At 33.3% G+C, this 27,443-nt stretch overlaps 1 protein-coding gene and 1 pseudogene across 1 annotated transcript; one reads left to right on the forward strand and one right to left on the reverse strand.

Moving 5' to 3' along the window:
* Window positions 1–102: 102 nt before the first annotated feature.
* On the forward strand, window positions 103–27,397 carry LOC136969267 (zinc finger protein 718-like). The gene is made up of 5 exons (XM_067263359.1): window positions 103–161; window positions 1,493–1,571; window positions 21,218–21,363; window positions 21,860–21,926; window positions 26,438–27,397. Exons 1-5 carry the CDS (start codon window positions 114–116, stop codon window positions 27,271–27,273), a joined length of 1,176 nt encoding a protein of 391 aa, XP_067119460.1. The 5' UTR covers window positions 103–113; the 3' UTR covers window positions 27,274–27,397.
* Window positions 5,660–6,846, reverse strand: LOC136969269 (uncharacterized; annotated as a pseudogene).
* Window positions 27,398–27,443: the final 46 nt, after the last annotated feature.

The following is a 27,443-nucleotide window of genomic DNA, read 5'->3' on the forward strand; positions in this document are numbered from 1 at the left end:
ATTTAATGGGAACTATTTTCGTAATTTTAAATAAATAACTCTTACATTTAATGAAAAAAAAATATTAAAAATTAAAAAGAAAAAATATTTTTGGATGCGATTCATAATCACAGATGGCGCTCAAGTTTTTTAATATGGCGGCTATTATGTTTAAAATGTGTGTGCAGTTTTTATTTCTGATTTTTAATGTAATTCTGTGTTCGTAACGGAGCATAAATTTTAGTATATATTTTAAGTTATTAGCCAAAATCTGGATTCGCACGTGGCGTATTGGACCACGTGTACTCTCACTTATTTTTCTGTTTGGCTTTGCCTTTTTTGTGTGTTAAACAGAAGGGTTTTAGGTTAGTGTAGTGTTTACTTAATTGGGCTTTTCTGCTTCAGTTTTTGTTTGTAAGCTATTGATTTTTAATTATTAAGTTCGTTTAGAGTTTTTAGTTTTTGAAATTTGTGTGTTTGGGGCATTTCCGGATTGCGCGTGTTCACTTTAGGTATAATTAAACCTCCGAATGAGATTGTTGGGACCTTATCTGTAAGCTACGCATTGCATTCACAGTAGAAAAAAGTCAAATAAACCATATCTCTATGGTGACTAAAGCATGTACAGGCGGCCCTCGAATTTCACACAATTGGTTCCTGAAAGTGTGTGTGAATGTTGAATGTTCGAAAGGAGAGGATGCAAAAAGGTTAATATTACCTTAGGTAGCCAAGATGGCGGCTCGTCTCTAATTCCATCAAGGAAACAGTGGAAAGCACATTCTAACCTAACCTATTCTAGTAAATTACCATAATTATTAGCAACCAAATTATTAGAATAGATTAGGTTAGGTTAGAACGTGCGTCCCACTGTTTCCTTGGTGGAATTAGAGACGAGCCACCATTTTGGCTACCTAAGGTAACATTAACCTGTAAGAATAAAAAAAAACAAAAAAAAAAGGATATGCACCAAACACTGTGTTTTAAAGTATTTATTTATCAATATGTATACATAATGAAGTTACCGAGGTGTGTTTAAGTGCTTTCAGGTGTTTTCTTTATAAAATTGTCAAGAGTTAGCTGGATATCTGCATTTGTAGATTGAAAATGTTAGTCCAAAAGTTTTATTTTACATTAAATCTCACTGGAATTCAGCTAAGGCTCTTTGATAGAAGTGTTTATTGCTGAATTATTCAAGTCTCTCAATTGGTTTTGGAACTCCATTAGAAAATTTAAGTCAGTATAAACAAGCTGAAGGAGTGACATGAATGTCTTGAATTATACTTGTAAATCAACTGCCAGTTTCATATTCACATTGTGTCAGGATACTAATGCCTTCAATTAAACGAATGAATATCTATAATAGAACAATCAAGATAATGAAGATAAAACATTATTATTTTTTTAAAAAGTTTATTTATTAGATGGCATTTTATTTTACACTTGAAATATTTTTATACTCTTTTGTATAAAATTAAACTTTTTTACATTTAACATAATTTTTCTGTCATTTCAGTTAATTATGGAGAATGAATTTCAAGAGATAACACACAGTTCCAATATTTCGAATAATTTTCCGGGTGATAATTCAATAGGTAGGATGATTACCATTCTTAATACTATAATATGTTTCTAGTGATTAGAAGAACAGTTAAAATATAAATATATATGTGGTGCCTGTCCCTCTTGCTGATATGACTTGGTTGACTCCGATGTCGTGTGCTGGCGGGGAAAAAGGCGAACTGTTAGAGAGCCGCCGCAAACTAGCACTTTGCGAGAGTAAAATGCTAGCAAACGTGCCCTAGCGCAACCGATGACGTTAAAGGCTCCGCCCAAGCTCCGCCCCTCTCTTCTTGCTCACGTGGTTTTTCGTTTGCTAGAGTGGCGATACGAGAGTACTTTCGCTGTTCACAAAATTCAACAACGGGAGCAGTTACGCTAGCAAGAGAGAGCAGGGAAAAATGGATGACTGTATAAACATGCCATATGTCGAAAAAGAAATTATAGAATTTTATCGATGTAAGTAAATTACATGATTAATACATTCAGTATTGAAAAGAAAATAATATAAACTTTGTATATAAATAGTTTTCGGCTAGTTAAGCCTAGTTAGGTGTAACTAGTAGGCATGTTTTTCTCATGCTGTTTCAAAGTTCGGAACGAAAACTGACTGATTACAAGTATAGGTTATAATAAAATCTTTGTTCTATAGCCAATATACATCTGTGGAATCCACATCATGAGGATTATTACAAAAAAAAACAAGAGGGATTCCACACTGACACAGTTAAGAGAGCTTTTAGTTTCTGATCATGGAATCAACATCACTTGTAAGTAGACTGTTTTATTCGTTGTGGGCTAATATTAGTAATACAATTTAGTCTAATTTGCTCAATTAGTAATTCAATACAGTCTGTTACAAAAGTATAGGAACACCACAAATTTTGTTTTTTTTTTTTAAATCTATTTAAATTTTTTTAATAGAAAACTGTTTTATAAGTTTTAAAACAATTACGAAAATATCATTTTCAAAGCTTTTTATTTTTTAACAGCAATATAATAGAAGTTATTTCAGTTTTTTACTTTTTACTTGTTATAAAAGTATAGGTACAATTTCTAAAATCACATAAAATTAATTTTTAAATATATTTTTAACACTTTGAATATTGGGTTTCACCTCCATTGGCTACAATTACTTGAAAAATTCTGTTAGGCATGGAGTTTATTAATTGTTTTAATTATTCATCTTTATTTTCATCCACGCATCTATCATTGCAATCTTTGATTGATTTACACATTCACATTGTTTCCCTTTTTGATAAATAATGTCTGCTAAAATCCCCCATAAATTTTTAATGTGATTTAAATCTGGACTACTTGAAGGCCAGTCAATTACTTCAATATTTTCTTTTTAAATGAATATTTTGTTTACATTGAGGCATGAATGGGAGCATTAGCTTGTTGAAACTTCCATTTATGACCTGCAATTAATGCACCAAATGTAATCATATTATTATACAATAATTTTTGATATTTTTTTGAGTTCATATTTTTGTCAACAAATATTAAATCAGTTTTACCTCCCCATCCAAAACCACTCAAAATCATTACATACTCACCCCCTTGTTGCCGGCTTATTTTAACTTTGCTTTCTCTTCTTAAACCATTCCAACAATATGAAAACGCATCAGAGCCATCTAAATTAAACTTCTTCTCATCACTAAACATTATTTCTTGCCATTCAGTCCATCCCATCTCGTCTTTAGCCCAGTTTAAATGCATTGATTTCTGTTTGGCAGTTAAAGATAGTTTCAACTTCATTTTAAAATGTTTTACGTTGTCATTGTTTTTTGAAGTTCTCCAAACAGTTGCAGGAGATACATCTACTGGTAATTCAGCAGCAGCTTGCCTTGTTGACATGTATTTATTAGTTATAAGCTTCAAAACTTGGCTCTCATCTCCTAAATGCTAAACATTTATGCCCATAATTTTTACCTTGTTAGACAACATTTCAAATAGCATTTGTAGATCTATTTACAGCTGCAGGAATTTGCCTCAGACTTGCCTGAACCACTCAAATAATAAATTTGATGTATTTCATGCTCCTGAAGTAAGTTCTATGAGGAATTGTTGAAAATGTTTATATAACATTCAATGAAACATTCAAAAAAGTTACCATGACAGTTGAAAATGATGACATCTCACCTTAGTTGTGATAACTTTAATTATTATTATAATAAATTAATTTTTAAGAGACTTTTAAGTGGTGTACCTATACTTTTGTAACACATCAAAAAATGAATATTTGTGGGAAAAAAATGTATGCTGCTTTATGAAATGTAAAAAACCTGATAAAATAATTTAATGATAAAAAAAATAACTAATAATATTTCCAGTAATAATTTCAAAATAAATTTTGAGAAAACACAAAATTTATGGTGTTCCTATACTTTTGTAACAGACTGTAATTTAAAATTACTGCAATTATGTTTAGAAGATGTCAGAAATAAATTATAGCCTATATTGTATCTTGCATGTTTGTCACAGTGATAGCAGCATTTTCAAATTACATGCTTACATAAATGTATATGATACAATAGCCAATATACATGTATGATGTAATAGGCTATAATCTATTTAGTCATATCCCAATTATCAAACTGATTGTCTAGCAAAGTGAAAATAACAACTTTAACATTTCCATTATAATTTGCAGCAAACAAGATCCTTAGCCAAAAATTCAAAAATATGAAGGATGCACACAAGAGGGAACTGTCAAAGCTGCAAAAATCAAAGTCATCTGGAGTGGGCATCAATAATGTGCACAAAATCAAATTTCTGCACTTCAACCAGATGGATTACCTGAGGGACTCCTTGCAGGCAGACAAAAGTGAGGATACCATCAGCCTCAACACCTCCCTTGAAAGTGTAAGTGCGAACATAATGTAGGCTACGTAGATGTGTGATATGATGGTGGCAACAGTATAGTTGCTTACCTAGAACACTGATTGTCGCCTTGTACCAGTTATGGATGATTTGATGTACGAATATCACATTCTAACATGGTCATTAGACATATACACTACAAGATGTAGTGCATGTGCCTTAATGCAGTGCTGGTTTTGATTTCAGAACAAGTGTAGTCAACCCATAGTTACAGAAGAAAGAGAACACTTGATGTGCACTGAAGCAAGTGAGTTCCAAGAGCTATCTTTCACCATAAATCAATGCATGGAGCCAAATACACCAGCAAGTAGCCATGACTCAATGAACTCAGGAAGTCATTCAGTAATGCCATCGACAAACAGCCAGTGGTCTAGTCCCCATCCGACAGATGATGAAGTTACAGTTGGCGGGCAAGAGAATAAAAGAAAGCGACAGAAGACATCCCATGTGTCATCCTCTCTTAATTCTGAGCTGTATAAAAGGGCAGTAGACTACCTGGCAAATAAGCCCAGCAACCCCCCAGCATGTGTAGAACAAAATTTCGGTAACCACGTCGCCCTCAGCTTAATGAAAATTAGTGAAGACTTGCGGGAAGAAGCAAAATATGAAATACAGGGCCTTTTGTTCAAATATTACAAACAATCAAGGACCAATTGTTAAAGCAATAAATGTTTGTTTTATTATATTATTTTTAATTCTCTCAATTGTACATAATATCTACACAAAACGATGTTGCCAGTAAATGGCACCGACATCAGACATGAAGAATTCTTTGAAGTTGTTTCTCACAACTTTCGCCTCTGAACTGTAAAAGTTGGAGTAGGTGGTGGTCACTTGTGGAAGATGTATATCTGTCCCAGGCTGTACAGGAATCTCACTCCTCCATGCACCAGGCACAGTGATACCTGTTTCCACATCTTCTCTGTCCACATAATCAACTGGCCATGATACCGTGTTTTCATGGCTCCTTAAAAAGTTGTGAAGCGCACAACCAGCAAGTACTAATGTGCGCACTTTGTCTGGCTGCAACAGTATGGGATTTAGAAACACCCGTAGTCTGTTCGCAAAAATCCCAAAAGCTGTCTCCACTACTTGGCGGCCACGTGAAATTCTAAAAACAATTAAAAGATATGTTTAATCCAACTATTGCTCTATCAATTTTCCAAGATCACAGGTTTTATTTTTATACCATCAACCTTTTCCTACTGGTATAATACATGCATTAGCCACTGAATGCTTACCTGTAATTGCATATCCGTTCTTCCAGAGTCAAATCATTTCCACCATAGGGTTTGAGGATATATGGTTTCAAACCAAAAGCATCGTCGGCTAAGAAGACATATGGAGTGCATATGTCTTGACCTGGAAGTGGATGAGCTGGAGGTATGTCAAGAGCATTTACATCAATAAGCTCCTTCAATTTGCATTTGTTCCACACACCTTCATCACTGACCCTACCTTGCGTGCCAACATCAACATATCTAGAAAATCAAAATAAAGAAAATTCTTTTATCCCTTGGTATAATTAAATTAATTAAAAATCTACTAATTATTATCACTTGTTTTCTATTTTGATATACATGTTATTATATGAAATTTTAAAACTAAAAATACATGTTATTGTTAACAATGCATTGGAAGTCAAGAATAGACTTGTTTCTTACCTTCTGCATGTCAACTTACCGAAATATGTAATTTGCATCCACAACTGCTAAAAGAACAATTGATTCTGTTCCTTTGTAATTATGATAATGACTACCACTGTTGATGGGCTTCCTCATCACAATGTGCTTTCCATCAATGGCTCCCAAACAATGGGCACATTCCACCGATCTTGAAACTGCTTGGAAATAGCCATCCAATGTTCCTTTGATGTTGGCACTTCAAATATATATTTCAAGGTCTCGTACAAAGCTGCACATGTTTCCACGACTATATATGATATTGTTCTTTCGCCAATTCTGAATTCCCACGATAAATCTCTAAATGTAATTCCAGTGGCTAGAAACCGGAGCGTAACGGTCAGTCTCTCAGCAGGAGATATTGGCTCCCCAAACTTTGTCTTTTGTTTCTGAATTCTAGGGGAAATTTTACGTAAAAGATACTCAAACTGGCTTTCTGTTAGTCGCAGCCACCTCCTGGAAAATAAACATACAATTTGTTAATTAGATTTTGTGCTTTAAAGGACATCAAACTCCCTACGTCCTGTTAATTGCCATGTTAGCCAACATACCTGTATGAAGTGGGATCCTCGCCTCTCAACTCTAGATTTAAATTCAGGAAGGCCCCTTTATCTGTTCGTCTTTTAATCCATGTTCTGGTAGGCCCCCGCTTTCTACGCCGTTTGTTTTCGTTTTGTTTTTCCAGCGACGCTACTATGATGGCGCACACTGAAAAATCTATTTTATCTTCGCAATCGCCCATACTATTTGTCGAACAAGTAACGATCTACCAGCACGCCTAGCTCAAAGAGAAAGGACGATAACACGTGTTCACATATGTTGCTAAGTTGTCACCTTTTCAAAATTGCTGACTCGGACATTTTAAAATTAGGATATTATACCGAGGCATTGTAAGTGGGATAAGTTTGGGTTTTTTTTTTTTTTAACTTTTTCCACCCTGTCTGGATTGAGAGAGCCCTTTTTGGCAATTAGCTTGGGTGGGGGTGTGAAGGTAGTCTTTAACTGTTAAAATAAAATACTCGCAAATATTTTTATAAATTTATTTTGTATAATTTCACAATTTCTACGAAAACGGGACAAATTAATAATTAATCCAGATCTTGAATTTAAAACCGGCATGGTGGCAACACTAGTCGCTAATCTCCCATGATGCAGCATTTTTACGCGAGCAAACGTTGTGTAGTTTGCGGCCGCTTCGTGCTCGAGTAGCTTACCTAGCAAAAATTGGCCCATAGCATCATGGGAAAAAAGGCGGGGCTTGGGAGCGCGACCGAGAGTACTCTAGCTCTCGCTTCCTGTAGTTTGCGGCGGCTCTTAGAGTAAGAAAAAGAAGCAGCAGGGACGTAGCATGAACGATGTGTCCGCTTCAAGACGGTTAATATTTGTTTAATAATTAGAATCAAGATGATTTGTTTAGTGTTCTTTGTTTTGTAATGTTTTCTGTATTGTATTAAAATATACATCATTATATGTCATAAGAAGCTCTTCATTTTCTTTATTAAACTGTGTTCTGCATACGCTTCTTAACGCCCAGCCCAGTCATCTATAGACATTTCATTGCTCAGGAGTGGGATAAGAGTGAGTTAAATAGTTGTGGATTATTGAAATCATAGTGTTTATTGATTATACTGAAACATTAATGACGAACAAAAGGATTCTTAAACTGACTGTGATTTGCCAAAACAAAAATTTTTGGATACTTTCAGCACTTGTCTTGGAAGCAGCATAAGGGGTATGTAGACTTTTATTCTTCAAAATGATTATAAATGATATAAAAGTAATAAGCGTTGCATTGAAGAATTGCAAGTTTGATAAAATCAAAATCCTTCATAAATTTATTTTTGATACTGATGGCTATCGGTCAAGCCGAATGAGGATAAAAAATTTCAGTGGATTTACATTTGGTTTAGACAGCGATTGATTTTAATAAGAAATTGAAAAGTATAGAAGGTATCTTTTCCTTGAATGAGCTAATTACAACTTCTAATATTTTAAACATATCTTTCAAAGGCAATAAATTGGAATTAGCGAAGAGAATTCTAGTTGATTGTGTTTTGGAATCCTTAGCTCAGCATGTCTGACTCAACATTTTGTCTGGCTTCAAGTCTGAAACGGATGAACCAAATAAAAAAATTGAAGGTGAATTTTCAATGCAGTGTGATATGAATAAAAATAAAAACAGTCTCAATTCTTCTATCCAATCTGAACAAAGTAATGTTGCTAATTCTGTTTTCCGTAGTGTTACTATTAATTATTCTGATATCAAAAGTATCATTTCTAAATTTAATGCAGAATCGCACGAGAATGTTACTCATTGGATTGAACGTTTTGAAAATATCTCTAAATTATTTAGTCTGTCTGAATTACAAAAATTCATTTGGTGGTAATGCCTCTTTATTTGTAAGAACAGTACCTAAGATTAATTCATGACAAAAACTAAAATAAGCGTTGATCGATGAATTCTCTTTTGAAATTAATTCGGCTAAGTTGCATGAGCTTTTGAGTAAATGCAAAATGCAGGATCTGAATCCGTTCAGGAATATTATTTAAAGATGAAAGAGTTATGTAATTTCGGAAAAATAGATGACGATGCTTTAATGCATTATGTGATTAAAGGGATTAATGATAAACGTGAAAATAAAACTATTTTATGTGGATGTAAAGATTTGTCGGAATTTAAAGAAACACTTAAAGTTTATGAAGTAATAAAAAGTGATTCTGTTAAAAGCAAAGGTGTTTTCGATAGAGTGAAGCTTAAACATAATTCTTATGATAGAAATAATAATACTTTTGATAGAAATAAACCAAGGTATGATAATTATAGATCTAATCAGGGCTGTGGAGTCAGAGTCGTGGAGTTTCGGTATTTTAGTCGGAGTCATCAAAAATTCCCCCGACTCCGACTTGTTTTTACTTTCCCAGTTTGTTATGTAATAAAAAACGAAAAAGTATTTGAATCATGTCACATTTGACTCTCTGAGTTTTTTGTAAATCTATACGTTTGGAGATCCTATAAACCCAAAAAATGTCAAATAAAGGGAAAAATTTGTGCGTCCACGCGTGTATGTTGGCGTCTAATTTGTTTAATTTCTTTATTCTGTTCTGAACTATTAAACAATATCTCAGAATGAGTAAAGTTTAAGAAACAAAATTTGGCACAGTAGCAAGTGTATAAAGGACATTAGTGCTGTTAAATTTTGGTTCTTTATTAAAGATCGACAGGGTAGAGACATAGAAGGGGTCATGTGTCATATCTCCAGTGTGGTCGGACTTAATCAATATTTTACTCGTTATTAGCATTCACAGTCTTATAATATAATCGAGATGGAATAATAATAATGATAAGCTCAGAGTTCAGACGGTTAAGAGTTGAAATTCGGTACACAGTTAGGATACATCATAAGAATGTACACTAAGAAGGAATTTTTCGAAATTCTTCTCGTGGGGGAAGAGGGAAAATGTTAAGGATTACCCAAGAACTCCATTTCTACTATACTACTTTAGATGTGGTATTTTGCATTTTTGTGAAAAATCAAACATACTTTTAGACCCATTTAAAAATTCTCTAATTAATCTTGGAAGAGAGAGGAACTAATTCTTGCACCCAGTGAAAACTGGTAAAATCAGCTATAATCTAAATATCTTAATCTTCGTTATCGTTACTTTTTGCGTGAGCAACATCTGGTTCATCTGCTAGTTTTTTTATTTTTTATTTTTTTATAAAACTCTTCTCTATCTTCAAAATTAAGCTTGAGTTCTAATATGAGAACAGGCAGAAAAGGAAATCTTGCAAAACTTGAAGATGATATTTATTATGCACTGGAAAAAATAAATCACATTGACCACTCTTCGAGTTTTGATGTTAAAACGGCAATACTGCACTATGCTGACATTATCCAAAATACAACATTGATTGTCACAGCATTGTCGCCAACCAAGTTTCAGTAGAGCATTCATTTTCTGCTCTTAAAATTATTAAATATGATTTAAGAGCTTCGGTGAATGCTGACTTAATAGAAGTGATTTTTTTTTGTAAGGAGTAATTCAGTTTATAACAGAGATGAAAAATAATAAATTAGTCAACACGGCAAAATAAGCAACCTTTTTTTTATGTTATATTTCTCATTCTTGACTTAGTTTAATGTATCTGTATACGTATATATTACCCAATATACCCATTATGTACTGTACAACATTTTTATTAAACTAATTTGTTTGTATAAGAATGTATTTACTATTTTTATTCATACGTGCTTACCAAATACCAATACCATCATCAAACAAGTCAATAAATGTTAACTTATATATTCAGTAGATGTGTCAAATTTTAATGTTTAATTAATTTTTTAAAATTGTTTTATTTTGTATTTTTTTAAAAATAATGAGAATCGTTGTCATTACTTTTCCGGCTGTTATACAGTATAGGCCTATAACAAAGGAAAAGAATAACGATCAGTCAAAAAATGACTTTCTCAGATTTTTACCATTTTGGACTCGGGAAGCCTCGCAACGTAGAGAAGTGCAAACGGATGTTAGAATGTGTACCAACCGATTTAGTTCAACCATTTTCAAGCTTAATAACTCCTGTGTTAAATCGTCCAACTCTGATTCAAATTCGTGCCTCCCATACAGTCTTAACATTTATACATACAGAAAAACAAATCGAATATTTTGCATATCTCGACATTTCGAGGTGCCCTGACTCCAAAAGTGCAAAAATTTGGGGTGGGATCATTTTTTGAACAATTGCTACACTTTTCCTCTGATATATAACAACAGAAAAGTAAAAATTATTATATTGACTCATTACTTAGAGCAGGGCTTCTTAAACTTTTTTTATTCAGGAACCCATTTATGATTGTGATTTTTTTCCCGACCCTCTCCCCCCAAAATAAAATAAAGTTATATAAATATTTTGCAATATACATATGAAATACAATGAAAATATACATATATATTGAAGATATATACAAATTTGCAAAAACAATAGTGGTGTACTACCACAGTTCACTCTTGTGTTACAATGGAACAGACAACAGAATACACTAAAAAGCAACAACACTACACTAGTTCACACTACAATCGGTGTTGCTGAATCGTTGTCTCGCTGCACCAGAAGTGACACAAAGTGCAACTCATGAAACCTACGACACAAAGCATGCCATTTTCAAACTCTCACAAATTATTTTCAATATTTTGCATTAAAATCTTGTGACCCCAAGATTTTGCTAAGCGACCCCAAATGGGGTCGCGACCCATAGTTTAAGAAGCCCTGACTTAGAGGAATATTTTAGCTTTGGAATAAAAAAGTTTCTGCGTTCTATCTTTATTAGAACTATATTTATTGATGCTAATATTCTGAGGTCACGTGATGATGTCAGAATTTTCAGGCCTACTTTGTTAACAAGTCTACCCCTGGTCAGAGTCGGAATCGTGTAAAAGTCTACTGACTCCACAGCCCTGGATCTAATGCAAAATACGAAAATACTAATAAGAATAACATAAAGCATGATGGTTATGTTGATAATTGTAGCAATAGAATTTGTTATAATTGTGGCTTGAGAAAACATATTTCTAAGTATTGTATTTGTAGAGATAAAGGTTTAAAGTGTTTCCAGTAAATTTCCATTCTTCATCTAATGAGGAATACAATGTGCCATTCATCAGAATCGAATTACAAACAGCGATCTCTTGCTCAGGGAATACTGCTGTAGGCCCGGATAAAATTCACTATAGCATGATAAAAAATCTGTCAAACAATTCCTTTGGTAATCTTCTGAATCTGTTTAACAGAATATGGACAGAACATATTTTCCCTGACTCTTGGAGGCTATCAATCATTATTCCCATTCCCAAGCCAGGAAAAGACTGTAAGAATCCCTCTAATTACAGACCAATCTCTTTGACGAGTTGTGTCTGCAAACTTTTTGAGAGAATGGTAAACAGACGCCTGATGTTTCTCCTAGAGGAAAAGAACTACTTTTCACCACATCAGAGTGGATTCCGTAGGAACAGAAGTACCACAGACAATTTAGTAAACCTTGAAACATCTATACGCAAAGCGTTTATTAGACGACAGCACTTAGTGTCTGTGTTTTTCGATATAGAGAAGGCCTATGATCGCTGTTGGCGATACGGGATACTCCGTGATCTGCACAAATTCGGATTGCGGGGTAATTTGCCAATTTTTATAAAAAACTTCTTGCAGAATCGAAGATTCCAAGTTAGGATTGGCAACACTTTATCTGGGCTTTTCACACAAGAAGAAGGTGTTCCTCAAGGTTGTATTTTGAGTGTGACTCTGTTCCTAATCAAAATTAATAGCATAGCTAAGTGTCTTCCTTCCAGTGTGAAACACTCCTTGTATGTGGATGACTTTCAGATCTCCTGTCAGTCTACTAACATGAGTTTTATTGAGAGACAACTGCAAACCTCTCTAAATCGGATAGACAATTGGTCCAAGATCAATGGTTTTACTTTTAATGCAGAGAAGACCTCGTGCATCCACTTTTGCCGAAGGCGTGGTTTGCACCTGGACCCTGAAATTAACCTAAATGGGGTTAAAATTCCAATGGTCAACGAAGCAAAATTTTTGGGTGTCGTGTTTGACCATAAATTGACGTTCTTGCCACACTTGCGCAATTTGAAGAGTAGATGTTTAAAATCTCTAAACCTTTTAAAGGTATTATGCTGCTCATTCTGGGGAGCAGACAAATGTTCAATGCTTAGAATATATAGAGCCCTTGTTCGCTCTAAGCTTGATTATGGATGTATCGTGTATGGCTCTGCGCGAGAATCTACTCTTCGGATGCTGGATCCAATCCACCATCAAGCATTGCGTTTGTGCACTGGTGCGTTTCGAACTTCTCCTGTCCAAAGTTTGTACGTAGATGCTTATGAGCCTCCACTATCTCTCAGGAGAGAGCAGTTGTCTTTGTTCTATTATATTAAACAGAAATCTCTGGCTAAACCTTCAGTTTATTGTAGAGTATCAGATACTCAGCTGAAAAGATTATTTACAGCTCGCCCAAGTTGTGTCCCTACATTTGACATTAGAATGGAGAATGTAAGCAGCACGATTGATTTGGACACAAGCAACATTTCACAGGCCGAGGTCGATAATATATCACCTTGGTCAACTCCTGTGATTAATGTTGACTTTAGCTTAAAGCAGTTTTCTAAAGAATCCACCCCGGACTACATCTATAGGCAGCACTTTGCAGAAATTCAACACCACGACAGGAATTTAATTCCTATTTATACTGATGGATCGAAATCGGTTGATTACATTGGCTCAGCCTTCGTCTGCCAGGATGAGATCGTGGCAGAACAAATTGCATTGAATTCTTCCATCTTTACTGCAGAGTTGCAGGCTATCTAGCCTTAAAATATGTAATTAGGAAAGGTCATCGTCGCTGTGTTATTTACACTGACTCAGTTAGTGCACTTCAGGCTTTGATCTCACATGAACCTAGTTCTCACTATAGTGATTAAAATTTGCAAATTGTTTTGCCATCTTATTGCAAGTAATATTTTTGTAAAATTCTGTTGGGTCCCAGGCCATGTAGGTATAAAAGGGAATGAAGCAGCTGACGCAGCTGCAAAGTCAGCAAGTTCTTCTCAGCATACAATGTTTATGGAAGGAGGTGACTTGAAGCTAGTCGTTAAAAAACGACTAGCAGAGAGATGGCAAATTGTGTGGAACGAACAAGTCCACAATAAACTTTACGAGATCAAACCTATAATAGAAAATTGGACACACAACAAACAGTACGATAGGAGATCTGAAGTCATTCTTACTCGTCTGAGGATTGGACATACTCGGCATACTCATCAATACCTTTTGAAGGGTGATGACCAGCCAGTATGCCAGTATGCCAGTATTGCAACTGTACTTTAAGTGTTAAACACATACTTTGCAACTGTGTTGCTTTTGACCAGAGTCGCAGACAGTATTTTGGAAATGCAAATCTGAGAGAGATTTTGGGCCAGAGGCCAAATCTTGATAAGATAATGAACTTTTTGAAAGTTATAAATATTAATAGAGAGATTTAAGTTAACTAATTTATTTATGTATTTATTTATTTATTATATATTTATATTTGTGTTGTTCTGTTTGTTTGCACTTGTTTGTGTTTTTGTGTTGTATTGACGTTTTGTGATATATATATTTAGCTTGGTTTATTTTACCATTTGTCATGGCGCAGCATAGCCAAAAAACTAGAACTAACTAACTAACGTTTCCAGTGGGAAGCGTTCGGCCACAAGAGTTCTGAATGGCCAAAATCAAATTTAAAATCAGAAGTTGCTACTTTAGATGTTACTGTAGAACTGAAATTGTTTAAAACAATAGTGATTGGTAACATAAGTATAAAGGCAGTGATAGATACTGGAAGTCAAGCAACATTACTTACAACGGACGAAGTCGAAGTAAACATTGAACCAGATGTTTCTAATATTTTTAAAAGTAAGGTGCAACAATTTGTTTTGGATTATGTTCCATATAAAGTTAAGAGAACAAATGTAGAACTGAATATTTTGATTAAAAATCATGAACCAATATTTCATCAGCTGCGTAGATTGCCATTTTCCAAGAAAAGGACTGTCGACACTCAAGTAGCCGAATGGTTAAAGCAAGTAATAATACAGCGAAGTTCTTCAGAATATTGTAGTCCTGTTGTAATTGTAAAGAAAAAGGATGGAACCCCCATGTATGCATTTGATTACAGAAAGTTGAACAAAATAATTGTAAAGGATAGATTTCCCTTCCTATTAATTGAATATATCATAGACCAGACTACAGGGATCACAAATTTTTAGTACAATCGATCTCAAAAATGAATTTTTCCATGTCGATGTAAATAAAAATAGTAGGAGGTATGCTTCATTTGTGACACATAAAGGATGATATCAATTCCTTAAGGTTCCTTTGGACTTTGCAACTCTCCCGCTGTACTTCAAAGGTAGATCAACACCATTTTCCGACCTTTGATTAATAATGATGGTACTGTATTACCTTATATGGACGACATCATCATTTTGTCTTCCTCGCTTGAAGAAGGACTCAAGCAACTTGAAAGAGTTTTAGAACTTGCCAGTGATTACAGACTAGAGATAAACTTTAAGAAATCTCATTTTTTGAAAAACAGAATTGAATTTTTGGGTCACATAGTAGAAGGTAAAATTTTTCATTCTGCTTTAAAAACTAGGGCTGTTCTCAATTTTCCGGAACTAACCAACTTAAAGAAAATTCAAAGCTTTTTAAGACTTAGCGGATACTTCAGGAAGTTTATTCTGAACTGTTCCATTATTGCTAAGCCGTTGAGTGACCTTTTGAAAAAAGGCCATAAATTAAAATTAGGTGGAGAGGAGAGAAATTCTTTTAATTGACTTAAGATGCTGTTAGCTGAGAAGCCAGTCTTGCAAATATACAATCCTAATTATGAAACCGAATTACACACTGAACGAGCTTAGAGAGGTATGGAGCAATTTTAATGCAAAAGTCTCCAAATGATAATAAATTTCATCTTACCCATTTCATGAGTAGAAAGATAACAGACGCTGAAAAGAAATATTCAAGCTATGAACTCGAAGCTCTTGCTATAATAGAAGCTTTAAAGAAATTTTGTGTGTATCTATTGGGAATTCCATTTAAAACAGTCGCCGATTGTTCTGCATTTGAAAGGACTCTGGTGAAAAGAAATTTGTCTACTCGCATAGCTTGTTGGGTTTTGTTTCTACAAGAATTCAATTATGTTATTGAGCATCATTCCGGTACTAAGATAGCTCATTTTGAAGCCCTTAGTATATCTCCCGTAAATGTACTATGTATTTCGGTCAGCAATATTGTATCAAAGTTAAAATCAGCCCAGGATAAAGATAGTGAAACAAAAGCAATTAAAGAGTTATTAAAAATTTCTAACTGTAAAGATTATTATGAGAGACAAGGAATCTTATATAAATTTGTGGTTGGTAAAGAATTAGTCGTCGTATCTGAAAGTATGCAAACAGAGATTATAAGAGATGCCCATGAAAGAAGACATACAGGAATTAAATATACTGAGAAAAACATTGAGGAATATTATTTTATCCCCAAGCTTAGACAAAAAGTAGAGAAAATTGTAGCCAATTGTGTTCACTGTCTACTAGTGAATCATGAGAAAGGAAAGAAGGAAGGACTTTTACACCCACTTCATAAAGATGATGATCCATTAAAAACTTATCATATTGACCACCTTGGACCATCGGAAAGTACACATAAAAATTATAAGTACGTTCTAGCAATAATCGACACATTTACCAAATTTGTGTGGATTTATCCTACGAAAACCACTACATCTGCTGAAACTATTGCAAAATTAGAGATCCAAAAGACTGTATTTGGAAACCCCTCTCAAATTATATCCAATAGAGGTACAACATTTACCTCTAGTAAGTTTGCTGACTATTGCTCTAAAGAGAACATTAAGCATCATTTACTAACTACTGGCCTGCCTAGAGCAAACGGGCAAGTCAAACGTATAAACCAGACCATTATATCAATTATTTCAAAACTATCAATCAATAATCCAGTTCAGTGGTACAAATATACGAATAAAGTGCAGCGAGCGATTAATTCTACTTATCAACGTAGTATAGACACTACACCTTTTGAACTACTTTTTGAGACGAGGATGAATGTAAATGGACTAGAAAAGCTCAGAGAAATGATCGAAGTTGAATTTCGGGCAAATTTTGAAGCTCAGAGAGAACAACTTAGAAAGCATGCAAAACAAGAGATTTTTAAAATACAGGAGGAAAATAGGAAGTCATATAATTTAAGAAGAAAAGAATCTAGACTTTATCGAGTTAATGACTTAATTGCCATCAAAAGGACTCAATTTGGACTGCAATTGAAACTAAAACCAAAGTATCTCGGACCCTACAAAATTGTGAAAGTTAAAGGAGAAAACACATACGACGTAGTCAAGGAAGGATGTCACGAAGGACCAAATGGCACAACAACATGTTCCGAATTTCTGAAACCATGGAATGTATTCCAGAGTGTTAATGAGAAGGTCAATGCTAAGACAAATTTGAAGAAGATAATAGAAAGATGCTAAAAAAGGGGGGGGGAAGATGACAGACGACGTTTAAAGACGAAGGAACCATTTGAAGAAGACGTAATGAGCTTTAAGAAGAAAATTGTTTCTTATTCATTTTCCAAGAAGACAGACGTTTGACGGACTTAAAAGACAATCAACTTTAAAATTTTCACTTTTCAGAGACATATTTTTGCAGTTTTGTTTTCTGTGTTTATCTTTTGTATTTTAGTGTCGCTGGAGGTCTAGACGAATCCAGGACGGCCAAATGCGGTGCCCGTCCTCCACGCTGATATGACTTGGTCGAGTCTGATGTCGTGCACAGGCGGGAAAAAGATGAACCGTTAGAGTAAGAAAAAGAAGCAATGACGTAGCACAAATGATGTGTCCGCTTCAAGACGATTAATATCCGTTTAATAATTAATACCAAGATGATTTGTTTAGTGTTGTTTGTTTTGTAATGTTTTCTGTATCATATTAAAATATACGTCATTATATGTCATAAGAAGCTGTTCGTATTCTTTCTTAAACTGTGTTCTGCATACACTTCTTATCGCCTGGCCCAGCCATCTATAGACACCACATATATACATCTACATAAATATATACAGAAATGATTACTTGTTAACTTTGAGAAAAATTGCCAGGACAATTAAATTTTTAAAATTTAAATAAATTTAGCAAAGTAGACAATACATAGGTATCTTCTGCTGTCCTTTTTAATGCACTTGAGGAAAAATTAACAGTTACTTGTTAACATCTGATAAAACTTGCAAATGTTTTATATACAATGTAATGACTGTAAAGAAATTGGGCTGAATTGCATAAGGATTTAAATGTACTTCTACGTTGTCAGTATTAACACCTATTTAGTTTATTAAAAAACTACTCAAAGAAGCCCATTTGCATTAATTTTTTATAATAAATATTTATTTCCACTTAGAAGCAAATCTGATATTAAACAAAATTGCCACAAAGTAAATACATGGGTTGTTCAAAAAGTTCCCAAACTTTTTGAATAGCGCGCCTCCAGTTGGTTATTTTTTAATCCGTTTGGAGGTGTTGTGTCTGGGAAAACCTTCCAAGTAACATGTTTCAATCCGTTTGTTGATACCTTGTTTTGGTGATTAGTTATGGCCGTTTATGTGAAGTGGTGTTTGTGGGGTTAGGCAAAAAATCAGATCCGATGAAATGAACTCTTTGAAGGAGCAGCGTCTTTCTGTGAAATTCTGTGTGAAACATGGGAAATCCTTTACGGAAACTTTTGATTTGATTACCAAGGCTTATGGTGAGAGTGGATAAAACATCCCTCGCCCCAAAAAAGCTCGACAAGTTCGCTCAAATGTTAAGCTGATGTTGACTTGTTTTTTTTTTTTTTTTTTTATGCAAAAGGGTTGTGCATTACAAATACCTACTTACAGACTAGACAGTCAACACGGAGTAGTACGGGGGTTATGAATGCCTAACAAACAGAATCATATGAAAACGGCCTGAATTTTGGAGGAGCAGTAAGTGGTTTTTTTTCCACCATGACAATGTGCCAGCTGCCAGCTCATTCATCTCTCAGAACTTGTGAGTTTTTGGTCAAAAACAAGACTTCTGTGCTTCCCCACCCACTCGACTCACCTGACCTGGCCCCATGCAACTTTTTCCTGTTCCCCAAACTGAAAAACATGTTTAAAGGAAACAGATTTGCCTTCATTCCAGGGATAGAAAAAGAAAACAACAGAGGAGCTTATGAGCATTCTGGGAAAAGCATTCCAGGACTTTCAAAAAGTGGAAACACCATTGGGATAAGTGTATATGTTGGGGAGGAGACTACTTTGAAGGGGACCCTGTAAGTGAAGTATTTTTTTTTTTTTTTTGTAATAAATAAAGTTTGGAAACTTTTCGAACAACCCTTGTACTGTTTCAAAACAACTTTTTATAGAAAAACTACTAAAAAATATAAAATAATTTAAAATAAATGCTTTTAGTTAGAAAATATAGCTGCAGGGATTATTATTCTTTCATTTGACACTGCCCACTACTTGACACAGTGCAGTCTAATGTTTACAACTGGTTGACTTTGAGAACAGCTGTTAACAGTTCGCGGAATGTTCAAATGTACGCCTCAGGGTAAGACATTTTTTAAACGGGATGTATACTAATTAAGGTGCGTCCCACAAATATTGGTCCATAACACTCCAATTTCTGTATATCCTTGATCTATAATTTGGCAATGATCATAATAAATTACTAATTAATTTGGCCCTAGAGAGAGACATTAGGTGCCATCTTGTATTAAATTTAATAAGATGTCAATTGGAGTGTTATTGCTGTGTATCGGGTTTTTAGTGTGTATGTTTATATATTTGAATATAGGTCCACCTAGTAAAATTAGGTTTTTAAATAACTGTTCAAAGAAATGGAGTAGTAACTAATTGTTAAAATACTTATTACATAATAATTACATTACATTCCAACAAATATTTATTATTTAAAATTATTTATTAAATTTTAAATAATAAATATTTGTTGGAATGTAATGTAATTATTATGAGAAAAGAATGGATCTTCCATGTATGGCTGTTTGGATCTCATTTCTCAGGATCTGCTTTTTTCTTCTTTGTTATGATGAAAAAAGAAAGTACAGTCGAGTCTGCATAAGTCGTCATAGGTATAACTCAACACCGTCGATTAAGAAGTCAGTTTTCTGTGATTCTGGCCGACTTACATAGGCATTAATGTTAAAAAAAAACTCTGGTTTACTTGACATCGTTTAACTCATCACCACTGGATAAATTGACATACTTTTGTTGTCCCACACTGGTTTACACATCTGATAAATTGACTCCCCCTCCTGAAAAAAATGAGTTCACACTGCACTGTGTGGGGTGAAATCGTTTCTTTTCAGGAGGGGAGTCGACTTATTTATTAATATATACATAGTAATAAAAATGTGTTAACACTTTATGTATTTTCATATATAAAATAATAACAGATAAACAAAAAAAAAAAATGTATACAATCTATATCATTACAGCAGAATCTGATTTTGCATTTTCTCACGTCAAGCATTATTTGTAGTAGCACGTGTTTCACATTTCTGTTAGAAATGAGTGTCCGAAGCTTGTATTCATATTTGTATTTTTCCTTCAGCTTACGCTGAAGGAAAAATATAAAATTTTGTCTGAATTTGAATGTAAGAAAACTTCGTAAGCCAAATTTACAAAACAAAAAAAAAACTTTTCAGAAACAATATTGGTGGGAATCCTGAAGAAAATAGAGGAAATTAAGAAATTTTTTCTTGGATTTTCATTGCGGCTGTCTCGAAAACACCAGAGAAAGTCGCCATACAAAGATGTCAAAGATGCTCTTGTACGTACGTTGCTAAAGGAAATTCGTTCGTCGAACCATCCTGTTTTGGAACCGATACTGAAACAAAAGGTGATGGAAATTGCTGGGGTACTTGGAGTAGAAACCAACTTTAGTGCCAGTGATGGATGGTCAGAGAGGTACATTGCACTATTGTATTTTCCTAATTGTAGTATTGTGGTTTTTTTCAACTTTGCTTTAGTTGGCCTATCGGATAACTTGACACATTTTCACTTTTCCTTCAGGTGTCGACTTATGCAGAGTTGACTGTATTTAGAGTTAGAATTAAGTAATAATTTGCCAATTCTTTTACACCGTTTGCACTAACAGGGCCTTTTGCCTTTATTTCGACCTCACTGTGGAGCATGACAGGTCCAACATATTCATGGAAGACCAAAATTCTAAGGTTTTCGCCAACTAGATTCAATCCTTGATTGCCAGAGCAGGAGTCTGATGCCTTAAACGCTACGGCCATCTGAATGCCCCTAGATCACGATTGTATAGTGGCACATAGCTCCGTTTTGGCTTGTAATAGCAAATGAATTATGTAATAAAAACATATATATTGTTAAGTTAAGGGATTTCTGCCAAATTATTAAAAACAAAATTTATTTAATTAGTTTTAATCATTTTCTTACAATTTTCTTAAACAAAATTTTTTAAATTCCAATATAGATTGTAATAAAGAAGAAATAAACAAGAATAACGATATTAAGCATGTTATTAAATCAGATTGTCGAGTTGTTTTGAAAAGATTGAATCTTACAGTAAAGACTGAAGATTGCGAAATTCGCCTACCAGAAGAAAATGTACTCTTAAAGGTAAATACAATAGTATTTTACACTGTATGAAAGATTTGTATATTAATTTGTCTGACTTATTTATTTATTATCAGTTATTTTTATTTTAATATATCAAAGAAAGTGTATTCAATCATGAAACAAAGGATTTTAAAACATTAAAGGGCAATAAGTTAGTAATAACTTATAAAATTTGTAAAAGTCTATACATTTATTTGAATTAAAATGATAAATTAAGTGAAATATTGTTTTATATTTGATTTTTAAAAATATCTTTTACTAAATTATTTGTAAATATTACTAATAGTTTTAAATATTAAAAATTATGTAGAAAAGACTAAAATGTCTTGATTTTTGCCATGTTGAATAACCAGGAATAACAGTCTTCCATTGTAGAGACATGATGAAAATCAAGACATTTTAGTCTTTTCTACGTATTTTTTAGTGTGTAAATTTGGCAGCCATTTTTTAAAAAGTTTTAAATATATTACTTTTGTGTTCTTTATGTATTATTTAGATTGTGAGGAAAAATTCATCTATCATTCCTGAGGAAAGATTTAAGAGAAATGGAATGAAGATCCAAAGTAAGTAAGATGTTACATATGTATTTGTTAAATGTTTTACAGTGACTTTATATCATATTTGGTGTAAGATACTGTTGATACACCCACCATCAGTGTAAACACTAATTCTAATCACTGTATTATTTATACTACATTTGTATGTTGTGTATAATTTATTTTAATGTTGTACAAGCCACTAGTGGCCAAGTAGATAAAACCACTGGACACTGATAGTTGTGGGTTTGTGGCTCACCAACAGGCAGGCCACATGGAGTTTTCCAGGTTTTCTTCATGTTTATAATACCTAAATATGGGCTGCTTTCTCGTAAAAGTCCTCCTGGGAGGCATCTCTTCTTGGCAGAACATATCATATTGCCATAACCAAATAAACCACACCAAAAATATTTTAAGAAAAAGCTTTAAAACTAATATTAATTGTTTATATGAAGTTATAAAATGCATCATAGAAGAGGAAAATAAGCTACTGAGCCTCTATTAAAATCTTAAAACATTTTGATATTTTAAAAACTATTTGTTTTTCTCTCAAATTCATAATATTAAGTAACCAATTTGTACCGCTATTAATAATATAATATCAGTAATACACCGGTATCTCAGCAGACAAACAGATTTTTAAGGAAATTTTTTCTGAAAAGTCTAACTTTTCTTGGAACTGGAACACAAACAAAGATAGTCATATTGTACAGTGTCTGATATGTGTATACAGGTACACATGATGTGACAGCGTTACTGGCTTGGGTAAATTTTTATTTTGGCTACAAATAATGAATTAATGAAAATCCATTAGTTTTCTTTTAATTTGCAGCACCTGTTGACTGAGCCAGTCATGCACGGTTCATATTCCTTTTCATTGTTTTTACTTTATTAATATTGCTATTTTCATTGTTTTACGCATTAACTAGACATTTACAGTAGAGAGTCGTAAATCGGCACCCTGGTAATCGGAATCGCCGGTAATCGGCACGATTTTCAGTCGGACTGTGTCGTGCTGAATCGAACGTTTTTGATACTAAATTTACTTTTAAAGTATAATTTTCATGTTTTTATATTCTTCAATGTATTTATTTTGTTTGTACAAAATGCAGAAATAATTTTTAACGATACGATAGCCTCGATTATTATTATAAAAATTTTCGTTAGGCTTAAAATCGACGAAAATTCAACACGAAGTGACACGCAACGGAGAAAAGTTTGAACATCGGACAGGTTAATATATTTTTTCGTACATAGACCGTAATCGGAACAAATCCCTAATCTGAACAACCCCAGTCCCCAATTGATTCCGATTTTCGGTTCTCTACTGTAGTTGCGTTACTTTAGCTTAAAGTATGATTTTTAGAATCCCTCTAGGAATGAATTGAATTTGTTTTGGGGTGTCACTGTATTGGGTTCATTCAACGTGTATTCGTAGTGAAATGGGTTATGTCATTGGCTTGTTTATCGAGCTGTGTATTAAAGATGCTTTATCAGGCAACGCATCCAATTTTTTTAAGAAGTATTTTAACATTCGTCTTCCTCACAATTACAATCCCTTTGGTTTGAAGAGAGGTGTTCGTGAATTCATTTAGAAACTAAAGCAAAATGCAAAAGAATTAAAATAAAGATTAAAAAATGATAATTTATTCATCGTGTTTACCAAAACCATTAAATTGAAAGAATGGGAAACGATTGATATTTTAATAAATTAATACATTCCAGGATCTATTAAGAGAAAAAAAGCATTAATAAATAAATGTTTTCTTTTCTTTTTGAAGCTATGTGACTACAATTCTGGATTTATAACAGAATAGGTTACTTTTATATAATAATTTACTGAATTATTTTAAACTTAAAATAATTCAGTAAATCTGGAAAGATATTTTTCACAAATTAACAGCTTTAACTAAAGTATATCCTGCTATTATCACAGCTGCAGACATAAATCTGTGGATATCTTTGAAGTTCGCTGAAAAAAAGGAAGGAAAATTCAAAAACTCATTAAGGAACTATTATTATTTGGTGGAATCGAGATCAATGTCTTTATCACAAACTTCATGACCTCAACACACTGTGGCACTAGTTTTGTATTCATCAATTATTGATAGAAAAAGAATGATTTCACCAAGTAATAATAGTTTTTTTTTTAAACATTTCTCTTGTTATTTTCAGAAAAATTGTCGTGTATTCACAAATTTACACAAGGACCATGTGGCAATGGTGCATATGTAAATCTGTGGTATAGTGGCTGTGTTTAACTTCAAACACTCATAACTTCTGATATGTTCATCTGTTTAAAAGATGTTTTTGATAAAAGTTTGTTAATTTCTGATATAGAATCAGAATATGAAATAAAAAATGAGGGTTCTCATAAAAAAGTATATTTCATTTGAAAATGAAGTCGTCATTGTTTTCTTTAATGGGGGTTTCCATTTAAGAAAACAAAGATGACCTCATTTTAAATGATTGTAGTGCCATCGATAGCTCACTCTTGTGGTCTCCTCGTACTCTAACATGTTTGGCCTAGTGATCTTTTTTAGGTTGCATACATTTTGAGCTATTCTGCTGGATCTGTTATAATGGTCCACCTTGTATAACATCATATTTCTAGCTTTGTTGTATTCTTCATCCTTTTGAGTTGAATTTATTTTAAAGTGAGGGAATTAATAAAAACAAAACAAGACAATTACAAATTTTTGAAACTGAAACCAGCATAAATACTTGCAAATTTTAAGTATACTGTTATACAGTACAGGTATACCTCGAGTTACGTCGTTCTCGATTATACATCGTTTGTCAAAAAAAGTATATGGAAAAATAAAAATCAAGTTTAAGATTTTATTTGACTTTACATCCATTCGCTACAAATATTGAAGTCGTAATATCACTAGAAAAGCGTTAAAAGCAAATAAAATCATATTAAAATATGTACATTTACAGTAAATGTTAATATAATCATCATAAATCCTAGAGAACAAAAACATGAAAACATCTGTGTTTCTGTGTTGTCGTCTTATTTAGTGGTCTTTAAGTGCTCATTATTGGCGTTTTTCACCATAGTTTCGACTTACGTCGTAACTACATAAATAAATTTGTCGCCTCTCCTGGAACTGATTACTGACGTAAGGCGAGGTATACCTGTACATGTAATAAACTGTAATTATTAAATGGGATGTATTTGCATTTAAAATTTCTTTAATGTATTTTAAACAATGAAAGTTTACATAAACCTGTGCTTTTTAATAATGGAACAGGTGGTCAACAAGCAGACTTAAATTTATAAAGCTTTCTTCAATGATGATTTTCTTTTAATAGACTACTTGCAATTTATGTTTCCTTGTATATTCAAACATGCCTTTTTGATTTATTATAAACAGCACATATGCCAAAAATGTTGATCATATCTACATAGGTTTAAAATTATGTTTACTTAACTTAGTGATTAATAGAACTTTTTCAGACATTTTACTGATCCTAGCCTTAAAATGGTTGAGAAACACTGACATAAATGTTTTAAAGAGTGTCTTCTCTCTTCAGTTGAGTAGAATCTGCAAAACTTAAACCTTTGATATACTGAAAGGAAGTTATTTTACAGTTTATAAATATAAACCTTACATCTGTTGTTCAATTTTTATTTTTTTGCCGAACACATTTGGTTCAGTTGACCTGTACACAATTGGTTTTTGCTTTTGTTCTCAAATATGCCACTTATCATTTGTGTTGCAGTATTATGTAGAACTATTCCTTGAATTCTAGGTTGATAATTCACAAGTGTATAACCAAGCATAAACAATGTTAACTTCTTTGTGTTCTCTCCAGAATATAAATTCTGCAAGGCAAAAGTTAAATAATAGTATGCCATTAGAACTATTGGTTATTTTTTAATATGCTTTAAAAGACAGGTTTTTGACTATTGTTTTATATTATGTAAAGCTTACCAGATGATTCCTTAAATGATTTAATACTCAGCATCTGAAATTTGCATCTTCTTCACAGTTAAGTGGTAAGGATTCATCACTTTTATTGTTACGTTCATTTTTTAAATGTCTATTAATATTTCAAATAGAGAGAACTTTTGCAGTTGTTACATGTTCAGCTCATCATTTAACTTATAACTCTATGAGATAGTTGCCTACTAGGGGTGGAGTGAATAAAATCTTATTTTGTTGGTGATTCTTGCCTGGCCAATGGGCAGCCACAAGCAGTTTCCTGAGTTTTCTGTGTTTGTAATACACAAATATGGGCTAATTTCCCATAAAACTAACCCTCATTCCCCTATTGCAGATCATTCACATGTTGCATTGCTCTATGCAAACAATGCAATTCAATTCATGTGACATTTGCAAATGCTGGCAAAACCTCTTCTGAGCTGCATGCACATGTAAATAGATAACAATCGGTGTAATTGGTGGATTATTACACTCAATTTGATGGATAGGATTGCATCTAGATGCTGGTGCATATCACTGTGCACAGACTGTAAGTGATGTTTATTTAAATATGAATAATTTCATTGTTTTTTTTTAAATTTGCAGTTAACAAGGACAAACAAAATGACAACGATGTTGTTCATCACAGTCAAAAAAGACCAAAGCGTTATCAGTTTAAGAGCAGCAGGAAGAGATCCATTTCTTCAATTAAGAAAATCAATAAAATTCAAAGGGATATTAAAAACAAATACCTCAATGTAACGTGGGCATCTCATCCTAAAGAATACTTCACGTGTAATTTATGCACAAAGACTTTTGCAAATTATAAAGTATTACGAACCCATCTGTTCTTTCATATTGGAAACAGACGATTTCACTGCTCAACCTGCCACCAGATGTTTCCCTGGATATTTCTTTTGAGAAGACACATGAGAGAACACGCCTATGAAAAGCATATCGAAGATGATAATACAATAGTACGCATGAAGTCGTCTTCAAAATATCTTCTAGATCCACTGATTCCATGGAATTCCTTTCACTGTGACATTTGTGATAAGAGTGTTTTGACAATAAGCCGAGTAAAGAAGCGTGACTGCACACATTTATCTCATATTTGTAAGCTATGTAAAAAAGAATTTAAATGGGAATCTCATTTGAAAATTCATCTGGCAACGCATAGCGAAGACCGACCTTACAAATGCGATATTTGTGATAAATGTTTCAAATCAAGACCCTCTTTAACAAATCATAAAACCATTCATGACGATAAAAGGAATCATTTTTGTCTGATATGTAAAAGAGGTTTTAAAACACAGGGGGCTTTAAAGAATCATTCCGAAATACATAATATTGAATACAAATATATTTGTAGTATCTGTAACAGGCGTTTTAAAACAAAGAACTGTTTATCTGCTCATAAATCAACACACAGACGTAAGTAATTTTGTGAAATATGATAAAACCTGTCAAATCTGGGGGAAAAATGTTGGGTTCCGTGTGATGCTGTTTTAGAGGTTTCACTGTATGTAAGAAACGTTTCAAACATAAAAGTACTTTAATAAGACACCACTTTGTTTTACATGATAATGAGTAATACAGTAGAGAGTCGAAA

Source organism: Centruroides vittatus, unplaced genomic scaffold, assembly GCF_030686945.1.
Source record: "Centruroides vittatus isolate TY-2023 unplaced genomic scaffold, ASM3068694v2 contig_1774, whole genome shotgun sequence".
Lineage (NCBI taxonomy): Eukaryota > Metazoa > Arthropoda > Arachnida > Scorpiones > Buthidae > Centruroides > Centruroides vittatus.